The sequence below is a fragment of the Macaca mulatta genome, chromosome 7 (assembly GCF_049350105.2).
Source record: "Macaca mulatta isolate MMU2019108-1 chromosome 7, T2T-MMU8v2.0, whole genome shotgun sequence".
Classification (NCBI taxonomy): Eukaryota; Metazoa; Chordata; class Mammalia; order Primates; family Cercopithecidae; genus Macaca; species Macaca mulatta.
This window is the reverse complement of record NC_133412.1, coordinates 108,826,409-108,852,054: the sequence shown is the minus strand read 5'-3', so window position 1 is coordinate 108,852,054 and position 25,646 is coordinate 108,826,409. Positions and strand designations below refer to the sequence as shown.

The following is a 25,646-nucleotide window of genomic DNA, read 5'->3' as shown; positions in this document are numbered from 1 at the left end:
TTTTTTCTTTGTCTTTGTTGTGTTGGGTTAATTTGAAGACCTTGTCTTCAAGCTCTGAATTTCTTTTTTCTACTTGTTCAGTTTTATTGCTGAGACTTTCCAGAGCATTTTGCATTTCTATAAGTGTATCCAGTGTTTCCTGAATTTGTTATTGCTTTTTCTTTAAGTTATTTATTTCCTTGAATATTTCTCCCTTCACTTCTTGTATCGTTTTTTGGATTTCCTTGCATTGGGCTTTGCCTTTCTCTGGTGCGTCCCTGATTAGCTTAATAACTAACCTCCTGAATTCTTTTTCAGGTAAATCAGGGATTTATTGGTTTGGATCCATTGCTGAGGAACTAGTGTAATTTTTTGGTGGTGTTAAAGAGCCTTGTTTTGTCATATTACCAAAGTTAGCTTTCTGGTTCCTTCTCATTTGGGTAGGCTCTGTCAGAGGGAAGGTCTAAGGCTGAAGGCTGTTGTTCAGATTCTTTTGTCCCATAGGGTGTTCTTTTGATGTAGTACTCTCCCCCTTTTCCTATGGATGTGGCTTCCTGTGAGCTGAACCGCAGTGGTTGTTGCCTCTCTTCTGTGTCTAACCACCCAGCAAGTCTACCCAGCTCCAGAGTTTGTCTGCGCAGAGTCGTGTGATGTGAACTGTCTGTGGTTCTCTCAGCTGTGGATACCAGCAGCTGTTCTAGTGGAGGTGGCAGCAGGTGAAATGGACTCTGTGAGAGTTCTTAGCTTTGGTGGTTTAATTGTCTGTTTTTGTGCTGGTTGGCCTCTTGCTGGGAGGTGGCACATTCCAGAAAGCATGAGCTGTAGTAGTATGGAAAGGAACTGATGGTGGGTGGGGCCCTAGATCTTCCAAGAGCATATGCCCTTTGTCTTCGTTTACCAGGGTGGCTAGGGAAGGCCCAGCAGGTGGGGGCAGGGCTAGGTGTGTCTGAGCTCAGACTCTCCTTGGGTGGGTCTTGCTACAGCTGCTGTGAGGGATGGGAGTGAAGTTCCCAGGTCAACGGAGTTGTGTACCTACGAGGATTATGGCCGCCTCTGCTGAGTTATGCAGGTTGTCAGGGAAGTCAGGGAAAGCCGGCAGTCACAGGCCTTACCCAGCTCCCAAGCAATCTGAAGGGCCTGTCTTTCTCCCACCATGCATCCGCCTTAACAACACTAAGTCTGTTTCCAGACAGTGGGCGAGCAGGGCTTGAGAACTTGCCCTGGGCTACCCTCCTCCCAGCTGTGAAAGAAAAGGGCTTTGGTTCTTCCCTTGCCTGTGGAGTCTGCACACCAGATTCACACCCTCCTTTGAGTTCTGGCCAGGAGGCTTCTTGCCTGGTTCAAATTGTTACAGAGTTCAGCTGGAGACTTCCTTCTCCTTGTGGCATTTTCCACGCACCTCTGGCTGCCATCCCAAAGGATCCCTGTGGTGCCAGGCAGGAATGGCCTGCCTGGGGACCCAGCGAGGTCCCAGGGCCTTTCCCACTGCTTTCTCTACCCCTGTATTTCCCTCAGCTCTCTAAATTTACTCCGCTCCAGATAAGGTCAGGAATTTCTCCCACAAACTTGACCTTCAGTTTCCCCAGTGGGTGTATGTTTTTGGGAGAGGAGGATCTCCCTTTCCCACTTCTGCAATTTGGGAACTCACAGCATTTGGAGTGTCTCCCGGGTCCAGCAGGAGCAGTCCGCTTCCTTCAGAGGGTCTGTGGATCCTTTTGGGATTCCTGATTTGTTCTTGAAGTTGTTCTGGAGGTAAAATTCATGATGTGAGCCTACTCATGCTGCTCTGTCTGTCAAAGTCGGAGCTGCAATTTAGTTCTGCCTCCCGTCAGCCATGATGATGTCTCTCCCAATCTCTGTTCATTCTTAATTGTATTTTAAGTTAGGATTTGATCTGCAAAAGATTGGGGCTGGGGGAGACCTGTTCTTTTGCTACAGGTAGTGTGAGAAGCTCTGCTCCACATACTGTGGCTGTTTTTCAGCATCCTTTTCCACTGCTTTTCCTCTGGTTTACTTCACTCTATACTCCTTGCTTTTCCTCAAGAATGTTAGGCAGGCTCTCACATCAGGTCCTTTGAACTTGATTTTCCTCTTTTTCCAAAATACTATTCTCTCAGACAGGAACATAGCTCCATTTGTCTTTTCCTTTTCAGTTTGCTGATATTTATTATCTACCACCCACTCTTCCTTTTATGCTTACTGGGCCCCTCAGATCAATGGGATGAGAGTGAGCACCCTTGTCTTATTCTTGGCTTTTTGTGGTATTTCTCAGGTTCTGGTACTATGTATATACATTTTTTATACTTTTTTAATAAATGCTCTTTTTTATGTTAATGAATGTTTGCTTTTTTCTTAGTTTACTAAAAATTGTTTTCAGTCATAAGTGTTGAATGCTTTTTCTGCATACATAGTGATAATCATACTTTTTTCCATTTTAATATTTTGATGGGATATAGTAATAGATTTTTCTAATGGAATCTTTTATCACCAAAACAGATATACAAACATAAAAATAAATAAGAAAAAGAAGATACAGTGTTTTGAACAACTCATTCAGAAGATTCTTCCTGATTTAGATGTCATCTTTTATCCTAAACTATGTGTATTTATTCATTTTTTTTTCAATTAATTACAGCAATAGAGCTATTATATTAAAGCTTCTCAGTTTAGAAGTACTGTTTTTTAGGCCAGGTGCAGTGGCTCATGCCTGTAATCTCAGCAACTTGGGAAGCCAATGTGGGCGGATCACTTGAGGCCATGAGTTTGAGACCAGCCTGGCCAATATAGCAAAACCCTACCTCTAGTAAAAATACAAAAATTAGCCTGGCGTGGTGGCACACATGCCTGTAATCCCAGCTACTTGGGAGGCTGAGGCAAGAGAATCTGTTGAACCCAGGAGGCAGAGGTTACAGAGAGCCCAAATCATACCCCTGCATTCCAGCCTGGGTGACTAAACAAGACTGTCTCAAAAAAAAAAAAAAAAAAAAAAACACTATTGTTTGCACTGGTTTATTTTCTTTGGGTACCTACTGTTAACTTTATATTTTTCTAGATAAACATAAAAATAGATAGGTTTAATGAGTTTATGTTTCAGTTATTAAGCTTGTGGTAGAATTAACCCACAGTGTGATCAGTGTCTGTTTCTCTTTGAATAAGAAATTTGCCATTGAAATTCCTTTGTGAATAGCTAATGATTTCTTTTGTCTTAGGTGTTTATTATAAACTCATCAAATATATTTCTTCTTGAACCTGCAAATGAAATTAAAAATCTTCTGGATGAGCACACAGATATGTGTAAACGCATTCTTAACATTTATCGGTACATGGTTGTACAAGTATCAATGGACAAAAAGACTTGGTAAAAAAATTTTTTATTCTTTGTGTCTATGTGTTTTTTATTGTGTACGCAGGTATAGTAATTTTTAGAGAAATAGTGTCTGTGAAGAGGGCTTGTTTAGAATATTATAAGGGCTCCTATTATTGAATAAATATAAAATTAATCATAGTGACAATAGTTCCTTTCACCTTATCTGAAACATCTTTGTTCAGACTTCCACAAGACCCCTTGGACTATCTTCCTGAAGTGAGCATATAATGGCCTCATCCTCCTCAACCCCTAAGGAATTAATACATGCATACAAACGTATATGAGTAAATGAAGTTTACTTGTATGTGAATGAGTTAATGAATAAGTTGATGATTGACTGAATGCCTGAATCCTTCATCTGGCATTCAGAGCTGTATACCGTCAGGCCCTGCCTACTTTTCCTGTCTGAAGTCTAACCTCCAACTTTCAGGATAAGATCCTGCTTTCTAGCTTTATCAAGTTTCTCTTCCCTGGGCACCTTCTGAACTTTCCTTTAGAATGCCTAATTCTGCTATTTTTCCTATTGTCACCATAACTGTCCCTTAGATTCACCTTCCTGTTTCTATATATCCTTACTTAAATTTTTTTCTTCTCTTGTTTCCATTTTATATTTGTACTTCTGTATAGTTCTTATGAAAACTTTCTTGATCCCTAAAATACTGGTGTAAATGTCTGTTTATCACCATAGAACCGAGAACCCCTAGAAGGTATTTACAGGTTGTCTTATTTTTATATTTCCTACATTTCTGAGTATAGTACATTATATATCATTGGTGCTCTATAAATACTTTTCTAATTGATTGGAAAAATAGACCTTTTGGGGATATGCAGTTCTGCAGTTTTTGTAAAAATGAAATGTTTATCATAAAATTCAAACAAAGAAAAGTTTAAAATAAGAAAAAAGCTCAGAGGTTCACTCTCTAGAGATGTTAGTGATGTTTGTGCTTTGGTGAATATCTAGCTCATCAAACCACACACACAGTTATATAGTATTATACCATATATATATGCCATAATTTTCTTAACCAGTCCTCTACTGATGGGCATGTAGTTATTTCTCTTTGTTTTGGGGCAAAGAGAGGACAATGAACATTCTTATATATATTTCATTTTCCTCTACAGTGACAAAACATAAATTAGGCATATGCTTTGAGTAAGTATTCCTAATTTTTTTAAGAAATAAGACTGATTAGTCAAAGCATATGCCTAATTCATGTATAAAATGGCTTTATATTTTGAAAAGATTCTTTACTAACAGTATTAATAGAATTGCATGTAGAAGTAGTTATTATTGTTAACACATTTGGGACAATTATTTGTGCCACGTAGCTTTCTAAGCACTTTACACATATTTTCTTACTTAATTCTTACAGCACCCTATGATACAGATAATACTGGGAAGTTAAGTAACTTGTCCTTGTTCACACAGCTATTGAGCAGTGAACAGAGATTTGAACTATAGTTTTTCTGACTTCAGAGCCCAAGTTATTATTAGCCAGTAACTATACTACATTGGACAATTCTTTTGTTAGTCCTTTTTTTTCTTTCTCTATACTTTGAATCATTGATGAGACAGATTATAGTGACTACCTTGCTATATAGAAAACAATTTTAGAATTTTTGTTAATTTTTTTTTTTTTTTTGAGATGGAGTCTCGCTCTGTCGCCCAGGCTGGAGTGCAGTGGCGCTATCTCGGCTCACTGCAAGCTCCGCCTCCCGGGTTTACGCCATTCTCCTGCCTCAGCCTCCCGAGTAGCTGGGACTACAGGCGCCCGCCACCTCGCCTGGCTAATTTTTTTGTATTTTTAGTAGAGACGGGGTTTCATTGTGTTAGCCAGGATGGTCTCGATCTCCTGACCTCGTGATCTGCCCGTCTCGGCCTCCCAAAGTGCTGGGATTACAGGCTTGAGCCACCGCGCCCGGCCTCGAATTTTTGTTAATTTTTTAACTTCCCTTGAAGTAATAGCATTTTGGGAGGTTTTTCATATATTTTACATTGAATTTTTATATTGAGAGAGACGGTTTCGCTCTGTTGCCCAGGCTGTTCTTGAGCTCCTGAGCTGAAGTGATCTACCTGCCTTGAGGTCCTAAAGTGCTGGGATTACAGGTGTGAGCTACCACACCTGGCCAGAATTTGTAAAACTTTATTAATTAAAATCATTTTTATCATATTACAAAGTGAAAAGATTGTATGATTTATGAGTGAGTTATGGTTTGACAACAAATAAGATTTATTTGGAAAATCTATGCTTTATTGCATTTGTAGTTGATTTCAAATAGCTTTTTATTTCGTGTAGCTAAGCTGGAAGCATAAGGTTACAAATGTGGCACCTTTGATTTTTATTCTGTGAATAAATACATACATTTATTTGCTAATATGTCCAAGATATTTTTAATGTAGTGATAGTTTTCTGTTTGATTCTACTCTGACTTCTCAGAAGAACCATGACATCTAGATCTAGGATCTGTTGCTACCCCTTCCACATTTCTCACAGTAACTGTTCCATGTATCACGATGCCTGGAATGGACTTGCAAAATAACCAGAGGGGGGGAGGATGTGATAGAGAATTGGGCTGATATACCCAACTGAAAGTCCCTTGTTAGCCTCTTTTTTATATGTGGTTGAATCAAGTTTTGAAATATCAGTGTAAATAAGGTAGTTTTATGGTTTTAATAATAAGCATCTAAGTGAAAGAGACAAGGTAAGGATAATAATAGAATTGTTTCAACTTGCAGTACAGACAAAAAATTAAAGATTAAAAAATGGCATAATGAAAAGAGTGGAAAGAAACAATAGAGTAATGGCCCTTGATTAATTATCAAGCTCACTGCAGACTCAAACTCCTAGGCTCAAGTGATACCCCCACCTCAGCCTCCTGAGTAGCTGAGACTATAGGCATATGCCACCATACCCAGCTAATTTTTGTTTTTTTTTTAAGAAACAGGTCTTGCTATGTTGCCCAGTCTTCTTTGTGATCTATTAATTAAGATGTCATCTAATTTCTGAAATTGAGATTGGTATGATTCTGAATATGTAGTTATTCTCCATATTATAAAGATGGATTTGATTGGATTCCATCTGGGTAGAACTATATTGTGTAGATGAGTGTTCTTCAGATAGCTCCTTAAGATTGCTACTTGATTTGTGGTTGGGGAGACGGGAGCATTCTCCACATTATCACTTCCGATTCCTCAGCTTTTGAATAGGTTTTTATTTGATGAGAGGATATTGTGGCTGATAAATGATTTTAAATGATTGATGTTGATATATAAAATGGAATTTTAATTTTTAATATTTAAGGAACTCCAAAAATTTGAAATTGTCTTTCAAAGATGTTTGATATTTGAGTTTTTATAAGAAGTATATATCTGAAAGTTAACTGTAAGTTAAACAAATGCAAACATATGCAAGAAGGAAACATTAATCAATCTTTATTTTAAGGGAACAGATGCTGCTTGTGTTGCTCAGAGTCACGGAGTCTGTACTGAAGATGCCATCACAAGCTTTTCTACAGTTCCAAGGGAAAAAAAATATGACCTTGGCAGGTCGACTTGCAGGACCACTTTTCCAGGCAATAAAAATAAATAAATAGATGAATAACTGGATAGATAGGGTTTTTTTGTTTTGTTTTGTTTTGTTGTTGTTGTTGTTGTTTGTGTGTCTTTTGAGATTCATTGAACCCTGAACTTGTTACCAGGAAAAAAATGTTTTAAATTAGAGATTATTTCTTATTTATTAAGGGATCTTTTGTAGAGCTAACTTAAAAGTTGCTTATCTAAATAAGCTATTTGCCCTACATACAACCTAGTATGAGTGGAGGTAATATCAGATCTGTGAACAAGCAGGCTAATGATATTTATTTTATCTCTTGTGTGGTATACATAATGTGTGGTTGCAAAAACCTGGCAGTGTTTTAGGGATAATGACCTGACTGCTTTATGAGTTTCCATATCTCTGGGACTACTAGGAAAAACTGTTTTTTTATGTTATTCTGTAATAATGAAAAAACAATAAATAATTAAGATTGATTCTTATCATGCTTTCTTTCAATAAGACTTTATTATCCTCCCTTCTCAATTGGTGGTAGTTTGATTACACAGAAATTCTATATTGTTTTTAAAATCTGAGGATAGAGTGTTGACTTGAAATGTATTATGGATTCTTTGAAAAATAGAAAACAAAATATTGTTTTTTAAGATGATACATGAAATACAAATACATGATTCTTAATGTCAAAGGTAAAAGCTGTCTCAGATCTAATTCTTGGCCATGAGTGTAGCCATTTAAATTGGTTGGAGTTTTTTTTTTTCATATATTAGCCATTTACCTAAAATTATATGCTGGTGTTGAACAGTCCTTTAAAACCAACTACATGTATCATCTAAACTCCTCTTAACTTCATTAACCATTTTTTGTTTTTTCATTCAAGTTTACCCATTGTTAGAGCTAACCTGATGGTGGGAGCTACAGGAAGATAAAATTTTATCTTGCTATGTGAAACAACTTTTTTTTGTAGTCTGAGTACTAAAGTAGTCTTTTTTTTTTTTGGTAGTCTTTTTTTTTTTGTAGTCTGAGCATTAAATTAAAGATAGATTGGGAGGTCACTAGTTACTACAGGTCTGTACTTAAACTCTGTTCATTTTCCTCTTTACATTTCAGGTATGAATTTATGTGAATTCCTTTCTAAATGTTGTAGAATTAAGCTTTTGAGAATCTTTATTTTATGACTTGTTTCTTCAATCAGAGGACATGTCTTTAGTAGAAATCCGCAAAATCTCAGGGGGTACTGGCTAATCAGTTTCTGTCCTTTTATGAATTTTTTTATCCTGTGATCAGATTTATTACAGAATGCTTTTAATTTAAAATTTAATTTCAATCTTTACATATACATTTTCAAAAATACATTTGATTAAGTTAAATATATCTCTATTATGTTGTTTCTTTATATTATTAAAAAACATTTTCGAGTTGTGGTTAGTGATTTCCATCCTTAATTTGGGAATGTAAGTTTTGGTTTTTTAGTTCAGTAACTCAACATTTTCAACACTTGAAAGTATGGAGACTATTTTTTAAATAGTATTTATTTAACATTAATGTAATGCAGCATAAGAGACAATTATAGATTTAGGGAGATTCCTTTTTAGTTTAGATTGCTGGATGTTGGGAGTTGGCAGTTGTTGAAATGAAATTTATAGTAGATTCTGACAATTACATGAATTGCTTTTACAAGTATTATCTACTAAAAAAAAGCATAAGATTTTAAATTTTGCTTGTTTTTAAGTATTTTTTAAAGAATTGAGTATCTGATTTTGAAGTCACACACTAAACACATCTTACTGTTATTTCTGATATTTGTCTTTGTAGACCCTTATAGTTGCCTGGATCAAAGCAAACCTAAATGTGTATATCTCCCGAGAACTTTGGGATGACTTACTGTCAGTATTGTCATCGTTGACCTATTGGGAAGAGTTGGCCACTGAGTGGTCACTGACTATGGAGACATTAACTAAAGTTTTAGCTAGGAATTTATATAGTTTGGATCTCAGTGATTTACCATTGGATAAGCTGAGTGAACAGAAACAAAAAAAGCACAAAGGGAAAGGTAAGAATTGTTCATAGAGATGCTTTATATAAATTTGTTTAAATAATTGAGTCAGGGAAAACCATTCCAGGGAGAGGGTGAGGGTGAAATAAGTAGAATCTTAAATATTTTATTTTTAAGAATTAAACAAAATGAAAATGTATAAAATACGATTCCTTTTTATCATAAGCAGTTTTTTCTTAGAACTGAGAAGGTGGTTTCATGTTACTCTATTTAAAATGTACATAATGATTATTTTAAAAATGGTTTTTGAAAGCACTTACTTAGTTTTAACTAAAAGCAAACATTCCCTAGACATGAAATATGTGTCTGTCTAATGTTAAAAGGGAGTGGGGCAGTAGTGTAATGATAATATCATTAATATACGTTTTTTAAAAACTCAGTTTGTTAGGATTTTGCCCTTTTTTTTTTTTTTTCCCCCAAGACAGGGCCTCACTCTGTTGCCTAGGCTAGAGTATAGTAGCACAATGATGGCATACTGCAGCCTCGACCTCCCAGGCTCAAGGGATCCCCCTGCCTCAGCTTCCCAAGCAGCTGGGACTACAGGCATATGCCACCGTGCTCAGCTAAATTTTTTTGTTTGTATTTCTTGTAGTGACATGGTTTCACCATATTATCCAGGCTAGTCTTGAACTCCTGGGCTCAAACAATTTGCCCACCTCCACCTCCCAAAGTGCTGGGATTACAGGTGTGAGCTACTACACCCAGCCAGTATTCTACATGGTTAAATATTAGTTGTTAGCTAGAGTTTACATCTAAGTCACATTTCATACTTTTGTCCAGGGTATTATGTGCTCAAACTACTTTTTCCTGGACTATATTTCCCAAGTGGCTATTATTGGCAGATTAGAGATTTATTAACCATCATCGCAGGATGGGTTTTGTTTAGCACATTTCCTGTCTTTTTTTCTTGTCTAAATGTTTTATTTTTATTCCAAAGCAAGTGGGTGGCAGAGAATTTCTAATAGCTTATTGCTAATGGTGTAATTTTAAAATTCTGCATCAGTTTTGGGATATGATTTATACCTAAAGTGACGCTCATAAAAGCCTTACAGTACATAGCGTTTTATCTTACTACTTTATAATTTATGTAAGCAAACCTAAGACTCTGAGGCAAGGTAGCACACATAACTTGAAGATATTATTGATCAAGTAACAGTATATTGAGATTGAAAATCTACATTTCTAGGAGTTGGACATGAATTTCAGAAAGTTTCAGTTGACAAGTCATTTTCTAGAGGATGGAGTCGTGATCAGCCTGGCCAAGCCCCAATGAGACAGAGGAGTGCAACAACCACTGGTTCTCCAGGAACCGAAAAGGCGAGGAGTATAGTACGGCAAAAAACTGTTGGTATGTACTCTTGAAAATCATGAGAATGGTACAGGGCGCTACATTTATAGTCCCTGGTAACAATTTATATCAATATATCATTTTTCTTACCAGTTGATTGTTGTGAAATGAAAAACTGCCATAGCAAAGCCGTTTTTCCAGAAGTACTCAGAGTCTTGTTATATCCTATGTTATCCCTTTATGCTATTAAGATTTATCAGACATTATGTGGTTTGTTTTACTGTAGAGAGCCGTAATTTTAAAATGTTATTTTACAGAATTGAAGGATTAGAACTGTGATTCACTTTACAGAACTCAAGCATTAACTGGTATAGTTTCATTAAAGGAATTTGCTCACAAATATGGAAAATTAGGGTAGCTAATTTCCAGTGCTACATTTATATAGTAGATTAGTTTCACGAACTTCCAACAAGAATCTCATTTTCTCTGCTGGCAGACAGCTGAGGCCAACATGGAGTCTATTCCTGAGTTTCTTGCTGCCTTTAACAAAAATGGAAGAACGTTCTATAACCTGGGAAACAGCAACAAAGGAACAATGTTGGGAACAATTTCTGGGCATAAAATCGCACAGCATACTGTGGAATTAGCTACCATCTCATTTCTTTCTCTCAGAGGTTTATAAACTTGGCTGAATTATAGTAGAAAGAGAACTGTAATGAGAAACAAGGAGGGCTTTTTCCTAATCTCTTTTCTTACTTCTCTTTGATCACTACATAGCTAGGTAACCCTGGACAGTCTACCAAATGTTTGTAGGCTTTTTAAAAAAGAGAGATCTCACTCTGTTGCCTTTGTTAGATCGTAGCTCACTGCAGCCCTGGACTCCTGGGCTCAAAGTGATCCTACCTCATCCCTCCCCTGAGCCTCTTGAGTAGCTGGGACTATAGGCGCATGCCACCATGCCAGGCTAACTTTATTTTTCATAGAGACAGGGTCTTGCTATGTTGCCCAGGCTGGTCTTCAGTTCCTGGCCTTAAGTAGTCCCCTCACTTTGGCCTCCCAGAGTGCTGAGATTACAGGTGCGAGCCATGGCACCCAGCCTTTTCTAGGCTTTTAAAGTACTTCAGCTGTGTAGTGGGAATGATAATACTGCCCATTCCTGAAACAAAATCGCCTGAAGTTATTCCAGGGTTTACAATCAGTGCTTCTATGGAAAGAGAATTTTCCATGGGAATGTATCTGTATTTAATGGTAATCAGTGAAAAACACTTAATTTTAGAGAAATTTAAAGTCATTATTGTAAGGATACATCTTGTATAAAAAATTAGGTTCTAAAGTGGTAAGAATTATGGTTTGAAAGGAAGAAACAACTAGAAAGAAAATAAGAGAGTAAAAATTTTAAAAATTAAAATACATGGTTAATGTAAAATCCTTTAAAAGGATAACATATTCAGAATTGTCTTATGCTTTTAAAATAAGCATAGAATTACATTGATTGTATGTTCCAAGCTAGAATAATAAGATAATATATAAGGAAAAAGTTATTGTAGTATGAAAATGAATATAATGGGAATTTTACTATAAAATTACTTTTTGGAATCCTAAGGAAAATGATTATATTTGAAGTGCCTTCCTTCATTTTATATTAATGTCACAATTATAGAAAATATTTGTGTATTAAGAAGAAATTGTTGGCTGGGTGCGGTGGCTCACGCCTGTAATCCCAGCACTTTGGGAGGCTGAGGCGTGCGGATCATGAGGTCAGGAGTTCAAGACCAGCCTGACCAACATGCTGAAACCCCGTCTCTACTAAAAATACAAAAAAAATTAGCTGAGTGTGGTGGCATGTGCCTGTAAGCCCAGCTACTCGGGAGGCTGAGGCAGGAGAATCGCTTGAACCCGGGAGGCAAAGGTTGCAGTGAGCAGACATCAAGCCACTGCACTCCAGCCTCGGGCAACAGAGGGAGACTCTATCTCAAAAAAAAAGAAGAAATTGTTCTTTTAAGTGTAAATTTTTATTTTATTTAAATCTCATCTTTTTTAAAAAGTACATTTTTTTTCTGATTATAGAAGTAATTTATGCTTAGTGTGGAAAGTAACATTTAGGGAAGCATAAAGACCCATTAGCTGTCTAATGAGAAGTAATCATTGTTAACATGTTGGCATATATCTTTGTAGTCTTTTACATAGCATTTAATGAGTAAAATATTCATGCTGACTTCATAGCTCATGGTGATTACTTTCTAGTTGTACTGATGTCAAAACAGCCTTGTCTGAACTGAACAAGCCTATGAAACAAAGTTAAAGCCTTAAAAATTTGTTGAGAAAGGTACCTGCATAAAGTTCAAAAAAGGGGCAGCAGATTAAATTAGGATGTTCTTTGGACATATTTTTAAAAATTTTTAACATTAGTGTTTTTTTTTCTTTCTGAGACAGAGTCACCTAAGCTAGAGTGCAGAGGTGCAATCTCAGCTCACTGCAGTCTGCCTCCCGGGTTCAAGTGATTCTCCTGACTCAGCCTTCAGTAGCTGGTATTACAGGCACACACCACCACACCCAGCTGATTTTATATTTTTAGTAGGGATGAGATTTAACTATGTTGGCCAGGCTGGTCTTGAACTCCTGACCTCAAGTGATCCACCCGCCTCAGCCTCCCAAAGTGCTGGGTTTAACATTAATTTTTCCAGCCTGGGCAACATGGCAAAACTCTGTTTTTACCAAAAAAATACAAAAAAGTTAGCCGGGTGTGCTAGCACATGCCTGTAGTGCCAGCTACTTGGTGGACTGAGGTAGGAAGATCTCTCGAGCCCAGGAGGTTGAGGTGGCAGTGAGCTGAGATCACACCACTGCACTCCAGCCTGGATGACAAAGTGAGACCCTGTTTCCAAAAAAAAAAAAAAAAAAAAAAAAAATCCATTTTATTTATTTATTTATTTATTTATTTATTTATTGGGATGGAGTCTTGCTCTGTTGCCCAGGCTGGCGTGATCTCAGCTCACTGCAACCTCTGCTTCTGGGTTCAAGCGATTCTCCTGCCACAACCTCCCAAGTAGCTGGGACTACAGGCATGTGCCACCATGCCTGGCTAATTTTTGTATTTTCAGTGGAGACAGAGTTTCACCATGTTGGCCAGGCTGGTCTCAAACTCCTGACTTTAGGTGATCCACCCACCTCGGCCTCCCAAAGTGCTGGGATTACAGATGTGAGCCTCTGTGCCCAGCCTTTATGTTCTTCATGAATGTACATGGTTAAAAATTTAGACTGTGATTAAGTGTATACATTGTAGTAAGTCTCCCTCATCAGTATTCCCCACCCTCCCATTTCACCTCACTAGAGGCAACCACTATTACCAGTTTCTTGAGCATCCTAAAGATACTTTATGTCTATACAGGCTTATAGCATAACATATACAATCTTGTGAATCATGGCTTTACACATGTGAATGAAAAACAATTCCTTTAAGTACTTACTATAAAATTGCTGTTCTATGCATTAAGGATATAGTTCTGAACAAAGCAAGTAAATTCCACCAGGGCTAACAATTCTAGTGTTGGGGAAGAAATATAATAAGCAAATAAACCAGTAAACATGTCATGAGGTAGTAAAGTTATGAAGAAAAGTCAATCAGGATAAAGGAATAGAAAGTGTTGGAGCTAAGGACATAGGACTGTTTTAAGTAGGGAGGTCAGGGAAAGCTTATTCTATCCTATAAGAACAAAGACCTGAATTGGGAAAGTGCATTCCAGGCAGAAGGAAAAGTGAAAGTCCCAGAGCTAGGAATGTGCTCTAGGGCTTTTGAGTGTTTGAGGAGGAGTAAGGAAAGAAGAGAGTGTTAGGAGATGAAGTCAAGCTATAATGATATATCTTAAAGATTATTATATATCAGAAAAATGTTGGCCAGGCACGGTGGCTCACACCTGTAATCCCAGCATTTTGGGAGGCCGAGGCAGGAGGATCAGTTGAGGCCAGGGGTTTGAGACCAGCCTGGACAACATGGTAAAACCCCATCTCTACTAAAAATACAAAAATTAGCTGATCGTGCTAGTACACGCCTGTAGTCTCTAGACCCTGCTACTCAGGAGGCTGAGGCAAGAGAATTGCTTGAACCAGGAGGCGGAGGTTGCAGTAAGCCAATATTGTACCACTGCACTCCGCAGAGCGAGACTCTTGTCTCAAAAAAAAAAAAAAGTTGAACTTCCTATATCATAATTACATGGAAGTACTATAATGTAACCTATCTCCTGAAGATGAATATACATTTTGTAATTTTGTGCTATTAAAAATGGTGCAGAATAGGCTGGGCACAGTGGCTTATTCTTGTAATCCCAGCACTTTGGGAGGCCGAGGCAGGAGGATCACCTGAGGTCAGGTGTTCAAGACTGTCATGGCTAATACGGTGAAATCCCATTTCTACTAAAAATACAAAAAATTAGCCAGCGTGGTAGCGTGCGCCTGTAATCCCAGCTACTCGGGAGGCTGAGGCAGGAGAATTGCTTGAACCCGGGAGGCAGAGGTTGCAGTGGGCCAAGATCGCACCATTGCACTCCAGCTTGGGCAACAAGAGCGAAACTCCATCTCAAAAAAAAAAAATGTATAGAATATACTTATGTATTCTTCTATATTTTGTGCATATATGAAAGTATATCTATAGGTTAAGTCTGTAGGGTTTGAAATTAATTTGCCCTCTAAAGAGAGGAACCTTTGTAGCCTTAATAGATTTAAGCAAGGATCATTAGTAGATATCAAAAACATTAATAAGTAAAGGATTGCTTGGGAAGAGGATATTCACTTGTTGCCAAGGACTATCTTACAGATTATTTATATTTGCAAAGGATAAATATACCTTTACAATGGAGGGATCTGAAATCAAGCCATTATACCTAACTTCTAGTTTATAGTATATATAGGAGATAGAAGAACAAATTAAATGACTCCAAGAGAAAATAATTGAACAAAATTAGAATGTAGTACATTTTATGAGACAACTGGTCTAGCCTCTTCAAAAGCACAGTATCATTTTTAAAAAGTTGAGGTGGGATCTGTTTTAGGCTCAAGAGACAATAACCAGATGCAATATGTGAACTCTGACGGAATCCTTGTTTGAAAAATGTTATAAAAATTATTTTGGGATATCTTGGTAACTTTGAATATGGATTGAATATCAGATGATATTATGGAATTTGAGTAAATTTTTTTAGGTGTGATAATGGTGTTGGTATATAGGATGATCTTACCTGTAGATGAATCCTGAAATATTTAGGGGTGAAGACTCATGGTATCTGCAGCTTACTTTCAAATACTTCAGCAAAAATGTACACACAAATATAAAGCAAATATGGCAAAATGCTAAGCAGTTGAATCTAGGTGGAAGTATACCTGTTTACATTGAAATAGTCTTTTTTTTTTTTTGAGACAGAGTCTCACTGTGTCACCCAGGCTGGAGTGCAGTGGCGTGATCTTGGCTCACTGCAACCTCCCGGCTTCAAGAGATTATCCTGCCTTAGCCTCCCAAGTAGAGTAGCTGGGACTATAGGTGCACACCAGCATGCCTGGCTAATTTTTGTATTTTTAGTAGAGATGGGGTTTCACCATGTTGGCCAGGCTGGTCTTGAACTCTTGACCTCGAGTAATCCACCCTCCTCAGCCTCCCAAAGTGCTGGGATTATAGGTGCAAGCCACCACGCCTCACCACCTTTTAATTTTTTTCTACATTTGAAAATTTTCTTAATAAAAAATTGAGAAGAAAGAGGCTTTTTAAAAAGTCATTAGATGACTCGTATTGCCAGCAACATAGTGAACTTGATATTCTGGAACTATTAGATATTCTTGCTAGCATTTTGTCACACCACTGGTTTGCAAACAGAGAAACCTGTAAGACTCTCCTTACTCACTTCCTTGACCAAAATAAACAAAACTATGAGCAGAAAATGGAGTGATGAGCAGTAAGCACACTGGAAAAGTGGGATGATCTTGAAGCAAATTGCTGATAATCACTTCTGGGATCCAGACTAAGACTTGAGCAAGCTTCAAGGTTGGAGGACTGAATTGAAGACTTCCATGTTAAATTGGTTATCTTGACAAGGATACAAGTTAATTTCAGGTCAGTAATGCTTCCTGGAAATTGTGCAAGCAAACACAAATTAGGCCTCCAGAAATTCCACAGATTAGAATCAACCAAATATGAGTTCACAAAGATTATTCAATAAACATGGAAACAAATTATATAAATGAGTTAGCAAAAAAGAGAGAGAGATTGAGATTCCTTAAGATTTTAATCCCTAATATTGGAATAAAATAACCAATTTTGTAACCAATAAAATAACCATGTTTGAAATATTTAAAGAGGAAAATGATAAGCTCATTAAAATGATTAAAAGGAACCAAATAGAACTTTGAGAAATAAAAATATAATTCCTGAAAGAAAAAAAAAACAGTATTAAACAACACATAAGATATAAATAAAGAGAGAATCGGTAACTTGGATTAGAAATTTGAGGAAATTACCCAGGACATTGAGATGGGAAATGTGAAGGAGAGGGTAAGAAATTTGTAGAACAGGATGAGGGTCTGATGTGTCTAGTTGGAATACCAGAAGGAGAGATTGAAGGAGAGGCAGTATTTCAAGAATGACAGAGAATGTATTAAAGCTATGAGTCTATAGGAACGGAAGCATATAGTATACCAAATAAGTAAGTAGAAACCCACACTTAACCACACTGCAGTGACATAGCAGAATGGAAAGACAGAAAAGACCATAAAGGCTGCAAAGAGAAAAAATACATAATCTTTCAGAAAAAAAACAGTTATGCTGAAAACAGTGTTCTCAGCACTGACAATGAAGACAGAACAGCAGGATAATATCTTCAAAGTGCTAAGGAAAAATAACTATCATTTTAGAATTGTTTACTGACCAAACTTTCAAAATGGAGGGTAAAACAAAGACAACTGTGGATTGACCTTAATGATATAACTTCTAAAAGAATATGTCAGGAAAGAAAATTACCCCAGAATTAAAGTCTGAGATGTAAGAAGGATAAATGATCAAAGAATGTGGTAAATGTGTAGGTAAATCTAAATAAATATTATCTGAATATAGTAATTTTGGAATTGAAGGGTAGAATTTAAATACTGGTCATTCATAATATACAGTTCAGAAAGAGTTTAGTGAGAGTATAAATATTCTCAAATACTTGTTCAGGGTGAAGTAGAGAGCTGGTGTTATTGCATTAACTTTAGACTTTAAAAATATAGGGTAAAAAGACAACCCAATTAAAAATGGACAACGGATTTGAATGGACATTTCTCTAAAGAAGATACACAAATGGCCAATAAGCACATGCTCGAAAACACTAGCTATCAGAGAAATGCAAATGAAAATCACAATAAGATGCCACTTTACACCCACCCACTAGGATGGCTATTGTTTATCAAAATACGAATATTAAGTGTTGGTGAGGAGGTGGAGAAATTGGAATCCTTATATATTGCTAGTGGGCATGTAAAATGGTACAACTACTTTGAAAAACACTCTGGAAATCAGTTCCTTTAAAGTTAAAATTATATGACCCAGCAATCCCATTCACAGGTATATATCCAAGAGACTTGAAGAGTGGCTGCTCTCATCAATTTTTTTTTTTTTATTTTGAGATGGAGTCTTGCTCTGTCACCCACACTGGAGTGCAGTGGCACCATCTCAGCTCACTGCAACCTCTGACTCCTGAGTTCAAGCAATTCTCCTGCCTCAGCTTCCTGAGTAGCTGGGATTACAGGCCTGCCACTATGCCTGGCTAATTTTTGTATTCTAGTAGAGAGGAGATTTCACCATGTTGGCCAGGCTGGTCTTGAACTCCTGGCCTCAAGCAGTCCACCCGCCTGGGCCTCCCAAAGTGCTGGGATTATAGGAGTGGGCCACCACGCCTGGCCCGCTCACTTCAATTTTATATACTTGTTGCCAAAATCAATTTTAAGTGCAGTTTATTTCCTATTCTCAAAAAGTTCCTGACCAAAAATTAGCCAGGCGTGGCGTGTGTGCCTGTATTCCCAACTACTCGGGAGGCTGAGGCAGGAGGATGGCGTGAACCCGGGAGGCGGAGCTTGCAGTAAGCCAAGATCACGCCCCTGCACTCCAGCCTGGGCTACAGAGCGAGACTCTTAAAAAAATAAAATAAAAATTCATGACCTTCTGAGACTGACAAATTAATATCCATATGCTCTAGTGTTACTATAGTATTGGGACTAATCTGATTTATCTTAATGGATTTTTCTGGTATAATTTCTCACTATTTCCTTTTGCGTATTGCATGTAAAAGCTGAAAAATAACTTCCGAATAATCCTGTAAACACAAAAAACTTTAGATTCCTCCTCGTCATTGAGAAGGGAGTAACCTGATAAAACTGTTTTTAGAGATTAATTTGGAAATGTTGAGTACTGTGAATTTAAGAAGAAACTAGTGGAACCTGAAGTGGGTAGCTTTATTAATGTAAAGTCAGGACCAGGGGTAAAGGACGAATCGTGGGGATAGAGAATAACCGAGTTGCTCAAGCTAGAAGTCTGGGAATTAGCTTCAACTCTTCTGACTCTCTCCTATATCCCCAAACTCTGATTGAATCATCATATCCTGATGATTATATCTTGAGCTAAGTATCTGTCACCTTTCTTCACTTCTTTACATTTCCACTGCGGCTATCTTGGTCCAGTACACCATTACGTCTACATTGCTGCACGAGTTTCCTAACTTCCCTGCATCAGTTTTTCACAACCTCCAGATCCGTTTTCTACCTTATTGTCATAGTGGTATTAAGAATAATTTCAAATTGATGTCACTTTTTTGCTTATATTTTTCAGTGGTCTTTTATTGCTCTTGGGATAAAATTGAAAATGTTACCATGATTTTTATAAGGCCCTGCATGATTAGGCCTCTGCCCACTTTTCCAATCTCATTTTATTCCTTTCTCCTTTGCTCTCTACTTTCCACATTACTAGACTTCATTTATTAAAACAGTGAGAGAAGAAAATTCACCAACCTGGAGTTTTAGATCCAGCCTCTCCTTCACTTTTGAAGAACAAATAAGGGATATATTCTGAGACATGCATCAGTAGGTGATTTCTTCATTGTGCAAACATCATAGAATGTATTACAGAAACCTAGGTGACATAGTCTACTACATACCTAGGCTGTATGGTGTAGCCTGTTGCTTCTAGGCTGCAAACCTGTACACCATGTAACTGTACCGAATATTGTAGGCAATTATAATACAGTGGTAAATATTTGTGTATCTAAGCATATCTAAACAGAAATGGTACAGTAAAAATAAAGTATTATAATCTCTACAGCTAAAATAGAGTATTATAAATATCAAATCTACAGTAAAAATAGAGTATTATCCGTAAGGACCACCATCATACATGCAGTCTGTTGGTGACCGAAACATCATTATGCAGTGCATGACATGACTATGTTAATTTCAGACGAAGCAGACTTTAGAACAAGGAGAATTATCAAGAATAAAGAGGGGTGTTACATAAAGATGATTAATTCTGGCCAGGCGTCGTGGCTCACGCCTGTAATCCCAGCACTTTGGGAGGCCAAGGAGGGTGGATCACCTGAGGTCAGGAGTTTGAGACCAGCCTGGCCAACGTGGTGGAACCCTGTGTCTACTAAAAATACAAAAACTTAGCCGGGCTTATTGGCACATGCCTGTAGACCCAGCTACTCGGGAGACCGAGGCAGGAGAATTGCTTGAGCACAGGAGGCAGAGGTTGCAGTGAGCTGAGATCGTGCTACTGCACTCCAGCCTGGGCAACAGAGCAAGACTCCATTTCAAAAAAAATAAAATAAAAGATGATTAATTCTCCAAGAAGACATACTAATCCTTAATGTGTATTCACTGACAACAGAGTATCAAAATACATGAGGCAAAAACTGATAAATCTGCCCAGAGAAATACAAAAAGTAATGGTACTGTGGTTGGATATTTAACATCTTTCTATCAGTAATGGAGAGATCCAGCAGGCAGAAAATCAGTGAGGACATAAATGAAGTGAATAGCACTATCAGTCAACTTGATCCAATTATGACATCTATAAATTGCTTAATCCAGCAGAGATTATACTCATTCTTCTCAAACTCATGCAAAACATTCACCAAGACCACATTCTGGGTCATAAAACATGTCTTAATAAACTAAAAGGAATAGAAATCATACAAAATATACCCTCTGACTGCAATGGATTTAACTATAAATCAATGACGGAAAAAGTTGGAAAACTCTAAAATACTTGGAGATTAAACGACACACTTCTAAATAATGTACAGCTCGAAGATGTTTCAAGAGAAATTGTAGAATATTTTGAACTAAATGAAAATATAACATCAAAATTTGTGGGCAGTGAAAGCTGTGCTTAGAGGAAAGTGTACAGTATTGAAAGTATGTATTACTAGAGAAGAAAGATCTAAAACCAGTAATCTAAGCTTCCACCATAGGAAACTTGAAAAAAACAAATCCAAAGTAAGTAGAAGAAAAGAAATAATAAAAATTAGAGCAGAAAACTGGAAAGTTGAAAACAGGAAATCACTAGAGAAAAATCAACAAAACTGAAAGTTGGGTCTTAGAAAATATCAACAAAACCAATAAATCTCTAGCTAAGTTAAATAAGAAAAAAAAAGATACCAATTATTAATACCAGAAATGAAAGAAGAACCATTACCAGTGATCCTTTTATTATTATTATTTGTTTTATTTTTAATTTTTGTGAGTATACAGTACGTATATATATTTATGGGATACATGAGATATTTTGATACAGGCATGCAATGTGTACTAATCACATCAGTGTAAATGGGGTATTCATTACCTCAGACATTTATTCTTTGTGTTTCAAACCATCCAAGTATATTCTTTTAGTTATTTTTAAATTTACAATTAAATTATTTTTTGCTATAGTCACCTTGTTGTACTAGCAAATACTAGGTCTTACTCATTTTTTTTTTGTACCCATTAACCATCTGCACTTACCCTTTCCCCCACTATACTTCCAAGCCTCTAGTAACTATCCTTCTACTCTCTATCTCCATGAATTCAGTTGTTTTAATTTTTAGCTCCCACAGATAAGTGAGAGCATGTGATGTTTGTCTTTCTGTGCCTGGCTTATTTCACTTAACATAATGACCTCATGTCAGGATCTCATTCTTTTTTATGGTTGAATAATACTTTATTGTGTATATATACCACATATCCTTTATCCATTCGTCTGTTGATGGATACTTAGGTTGCTTCCATATCTTGGCTATTGTAAATAGTGTTGCAGTAAACGTGGGAGTGCAGATATCTCTTTGATAAACTGATTTCCTTTCTTTTGGCTATATACCCAGGAGTGGGATTGCTGAATTGGTAGCTCTATTTCTAGTTTTTTGAGAAATCTCCAAACTGTTCTCCATAGTGGTTGTACTAACTTACATTCTTACCAACAGTATGTGAGGGTTCCCTTTTCTTCACATCCTGGCCAGCATTTGTTATTGCCTGTCTTTTGGATAAAAGCCATTTTGACTGGGGTGAGATATCTCATTGTAGTTTTGATTTGCATTTCTCTGATTATCAGTTATGTAGAGCACCTTTTCATATACCTGTTTGTCATTTGTATGTCTTCTCTTGAGAAATGTGTATCAGATCTTTTGTCCATTTTTAATTGGATTATTAAATTTTTTCCTGTAGAGTTGTTTGAGCCCCTTGTGTATTCTAGTTATTAATCCCTTGTCAGATGCATACTTTGCAAGTGTTTTTTCCCATTCTGTGGGTCATGTCCTCACTTTGTTGACCATTTACTTTGCTGTGCAGAAGGTTTTTAACATGATCTCATCTCATTTGTCCATTTTTACTTTGGTGGCCTGTGGATATTATTTAAGAAGTCTTTGCCCGCTTCGTTGTCCTGGAGAGTTTCCCCAAAGTTTTCTTTCAGTGTCATAGTTTGAGATCTTAGATTTAAGTCTTTAATCCATTTTGATTTGATTTCTGCATATGGAGAAAGATAGGGATCAAGTTTCATTCTTCTGCATATGGATATCCAGTTATCCCAGCACCATTTATTGAAGATACTGTCCTTTCTCCAGTGTATGTTCTTGGCATTTTTATTGAAAATGAGTTCACTGCAGAAGTGTAGATTTGTTTCTGGGTTCTCTGTTCTGCTCCATTGGTCTATGTATCTGTTTTTATGATCCTTTTATTTACTGATAAAATAATTAAATTTGATAACCTAAAAGAAATAGACCAATTACTTGAAAGGTACAATCTCCCAAAACTCATACAAGAAGAACTAGATAATCTGAACAGCCTGATATATTAATGAAATTGAATCAATAACTAACAACCTTCCAAATTAGAAAGCACCAGGCCCAGATGGTGAATTCTACTGAACATTTAAGAAAGAAATAATTCTCCACAATTTCTCTCAAAAAATAGAAGCAGAAGGAATACTTCCTAATTCTTTTGAGGAGTACTGCATTACCCTAATGCAATTCATCTCATCAGCAGGCTAAAGAAGAAAAGCCATATGATCACATTCATAGATGCAGAAAAGCATTTGGCAAAATCCAACACCCATTTAGGATAAAAACTCTCAGCCAGGCGCAGTGGCTCACGCCTGTAATCCCAGCACTTTGGGAGGCCGAGGTGGGCAGATCACAAGGTCAGGAGATCAAGACCATCCTGGTTAACATGGTGAAACCCTGTCTCTACTAAAAATACAAAAAAATTAACTGGGCATAGTGGCAGGTGCCTGTAGTCCCAGCTACTCGGGAAGCTGAGGCAGGAGAATGGCATGAACCCGGGAGGCGGAGCTTGCAGTGAGCCAAGATCGTGCCACTGCACTCCAGGCTGGGCGACAGAGCCAGACTCCATCTCAAAAACAAAACAAAACAAAACAAAATTCTCAGCAAAGTAGGAAAAGGGGGAACTACCTCAACTTGATAAATCTGTTAAAAAATAAAAACACAGGACAACCTACCTCTAGCATCATACTTAATGGTGAGAAACTAGTTTTTTTCCTGCTCAGATCCACAAGACAAGGATATCTCACTATTCCTGTAAGACAGGAAAAGGAAATAAAAGGTCTACAGATTGGGAAGAAATAAATAAAGCTATCTTTGTAGATGACATGATTATGTGGAAAATTTCAAGGTGACAACCTCCTGAAACTAATAAGCCATTATAGCAAGGTTATAGGATGCCAGATTAATATATAAAAGTCAAGTTGCTCCCGCCATACCAGCAATGAACAACTGGAATTTGAAACTAAAAGCACAGTACCATTTACACTAGCACCAAAAATCTCCAAAACAATTAGGTATAAATCTAGCAAAGTATTTACAAGATCTATATAAGGAAAACTATGAAACTTTGGTGAAAGAAATCAAAGAATATCTAAATAAGTTGAGAGGTCTAGTTCATGTACATGGATAGAAAAACTCACTATTGGCAAGATGTCATTTCTTCCCTACTTAATCTGTAGATTCAACACAATCTTAGTTGATTGTGTTCTTAACAAGTTATTTTGTGGATATTGACAGAAAGAATCTAAAATTTATATAGAAAGGCAGAGCATGAGCAACATGACAAAACCTGTCTCTACAAAAAATACAAAAACTAGCTGGACGTGGTGTCATGTGCCTGTAGTCCCAGCTACTTGGGAGCCTGAGATGGGAGGAGTGCTTGAGTTCAGGAGGTCAAGGCTGCAGTGAGCCATGATTGTGCCCCTGCACTCTCTAGCCTGGGTAACACAGCAAGATCTTGTATCAGGGGAAAAAAAAAAAAAAAAGGAAAGGCAAAAGAGCCAGAAGAGTCAACACAGTATTGAAGGAAAAGAATGAATTGAGAGAAGGGCCAGAACCTGACTTCAAAATTTACTATAGTAATCAAGAAAGTATGGTATGCGTGAGAGAATAGACAAATAGATGGAATAAAATAGAGATGCCAATAAAATAAAATAGAGAAACAGACCCACACAACTAGAGTCCCCTGATCTTTGACAAAGGAGCAAAGGCAATTCAATAAAGAAAGGATGGTCTTTTCAACATGGTGCTGTAACAATTGGACATCCATCCGCGTGCCAAAAAAAGATGGATCTATACACAGACCTTACATCTTTCACAAAAATTAACTTAAAACAGATCATAGACCTAAATGTAATGTACAAAAGTATAAAACACCTAGAAGACAACATAGGAGAAAGTCTAGGACACCTTGGGTTTGGCAATGAGTTTTATGATACAACACCAACAATAAAATTCATGAAAGAAAAATTTGCTAAGTTGGACTTTATTAAATTTAAAACTCTGCTTTGTGAGAGACATTGTTAAGGGAATGAAATGACAAGTCACAGATTGGGAGAAAATCTGCAAAACACATAGCTGATGAAGGACTGATTCTAAAATATACAAAGAACTCTTAATATTCAACAGGAAGAGAACAACCTGAAAAATGGGCAAAAAATGTGAACAAACACCTCACCAAAGAAGATGTAGAGATGGCAAGTGAACATAGGAAAAGATGCTCAACATCGTATGTCATTAGAGTATTGCAAATTAAGACAAGAAACCACTACACACCTAAAAGAATGGCTAAAATCCAAAATACTGACAACACCAAATGCTGGCAGGGAAGTGTAGCAATGGGAACTCTCATTGGTGGTGGAAATACAAAATTATATCATCACACTGGGAGACAGGTAGTTTCTTTCAAACCTAAACGTAGTCTTACTGTAGGATCCAACCATAGCACCCTTTGTATTTACCTATATAAGTTGAAAACATGTCCACACAAACATCTGCACATAAATATTTATAGCAGCTTTAGTTGTAATTGTCCAAGATATTCTTCAATAGGTGAATGGACAAACTGTTGTACATCCATAAAATGGAATATTATTCTATGATAAAAAGAAATGAGCATTCAGGCCATGAAAAAAAAAAAGTGAAGAAACTGAATGAGTATTGCTGAGTAAAAGAAGCTAATCTGAAAAGACTACATACTGTATGATTTCAACTATATGACATTGTGGAAAAGGCAAACTTTTGTCAACAGTAAAAAGATGACTGGTTTCCAGGCACTAGGAATAGGGGGGTGGGGCTAGAAGAGATGAAGAGGTGGAAGCAAGCACAGAGAATAAAGATGTGAAACTATTTTGTATGGTACTGTAATGTTATATATGTGTCATTATACTTTCTCAAAACCCATAGAAGGTACTACATAAACAGTGATCCCTAATGTAAACTGTGGACTTTAGCAATACTGTATCAATATGAGCTTGTTAATTGTAGTGAATGTACCATGCTAATACAATATGTTAATAATTGGGGAAACTGGTAGGGAGGGGGAAAGGGATGTATGGAAACTCTTTGTAGTTGCCACTCATTT

The 25,646-nt window shown here is 37.0% G+C and overlaps 1 protein-coding gene and 1 long non-coding RNA gene across 18 annotated transcripts in view; one reads left to right on the top strand and one right to left on the bottom strand.

The window, feature by feature from the left end:
* Nucleotides 1-25,646, top strand: part of RALGAPA1 (Ral GTPase activating protein catalytic subunit alpha 1) — a 275,889-nt gene that overhangs the window by 79,012 nt on the left and 171,231 nt on the right. For all 17 annotated transcript variants that reach the window (XM_077940906.1, XM_001088633.5, XM_015143575.3 and 14 more), the window contains 4 exons: nt 3,189-3,337; nt 6,790-6,919; nt 8,713-8,950; nt 10,140-10,301. In XM_077940906.1, the coding sequence (XP_077797032.1) occupies nt 3,189-3,337; nt 6,790-6,919; nt 8,713-8,950; nt 10,140-10,301 (679 nt within the window). The remainder of the gene's footprint in view (nt 1-3,188; nt 3,338-6,789; nt 6,920-8,712; nt 8,951-10,139; nt 10,302-25,646) is intronic.
* LOC144330236 (uncharacterized) lies at nt 10,681-24,048 on the bottom strand. The gene is made up of 2 exons (XR_013396222.1): nt 22,891-24,048; nt 10,681-11,287 (listed from the first exon to the last, which is right to left on the bottom strand). It is a non-coding gene; the product is annotated as an uncharacterized LOC144330236 (long non-coding RNA).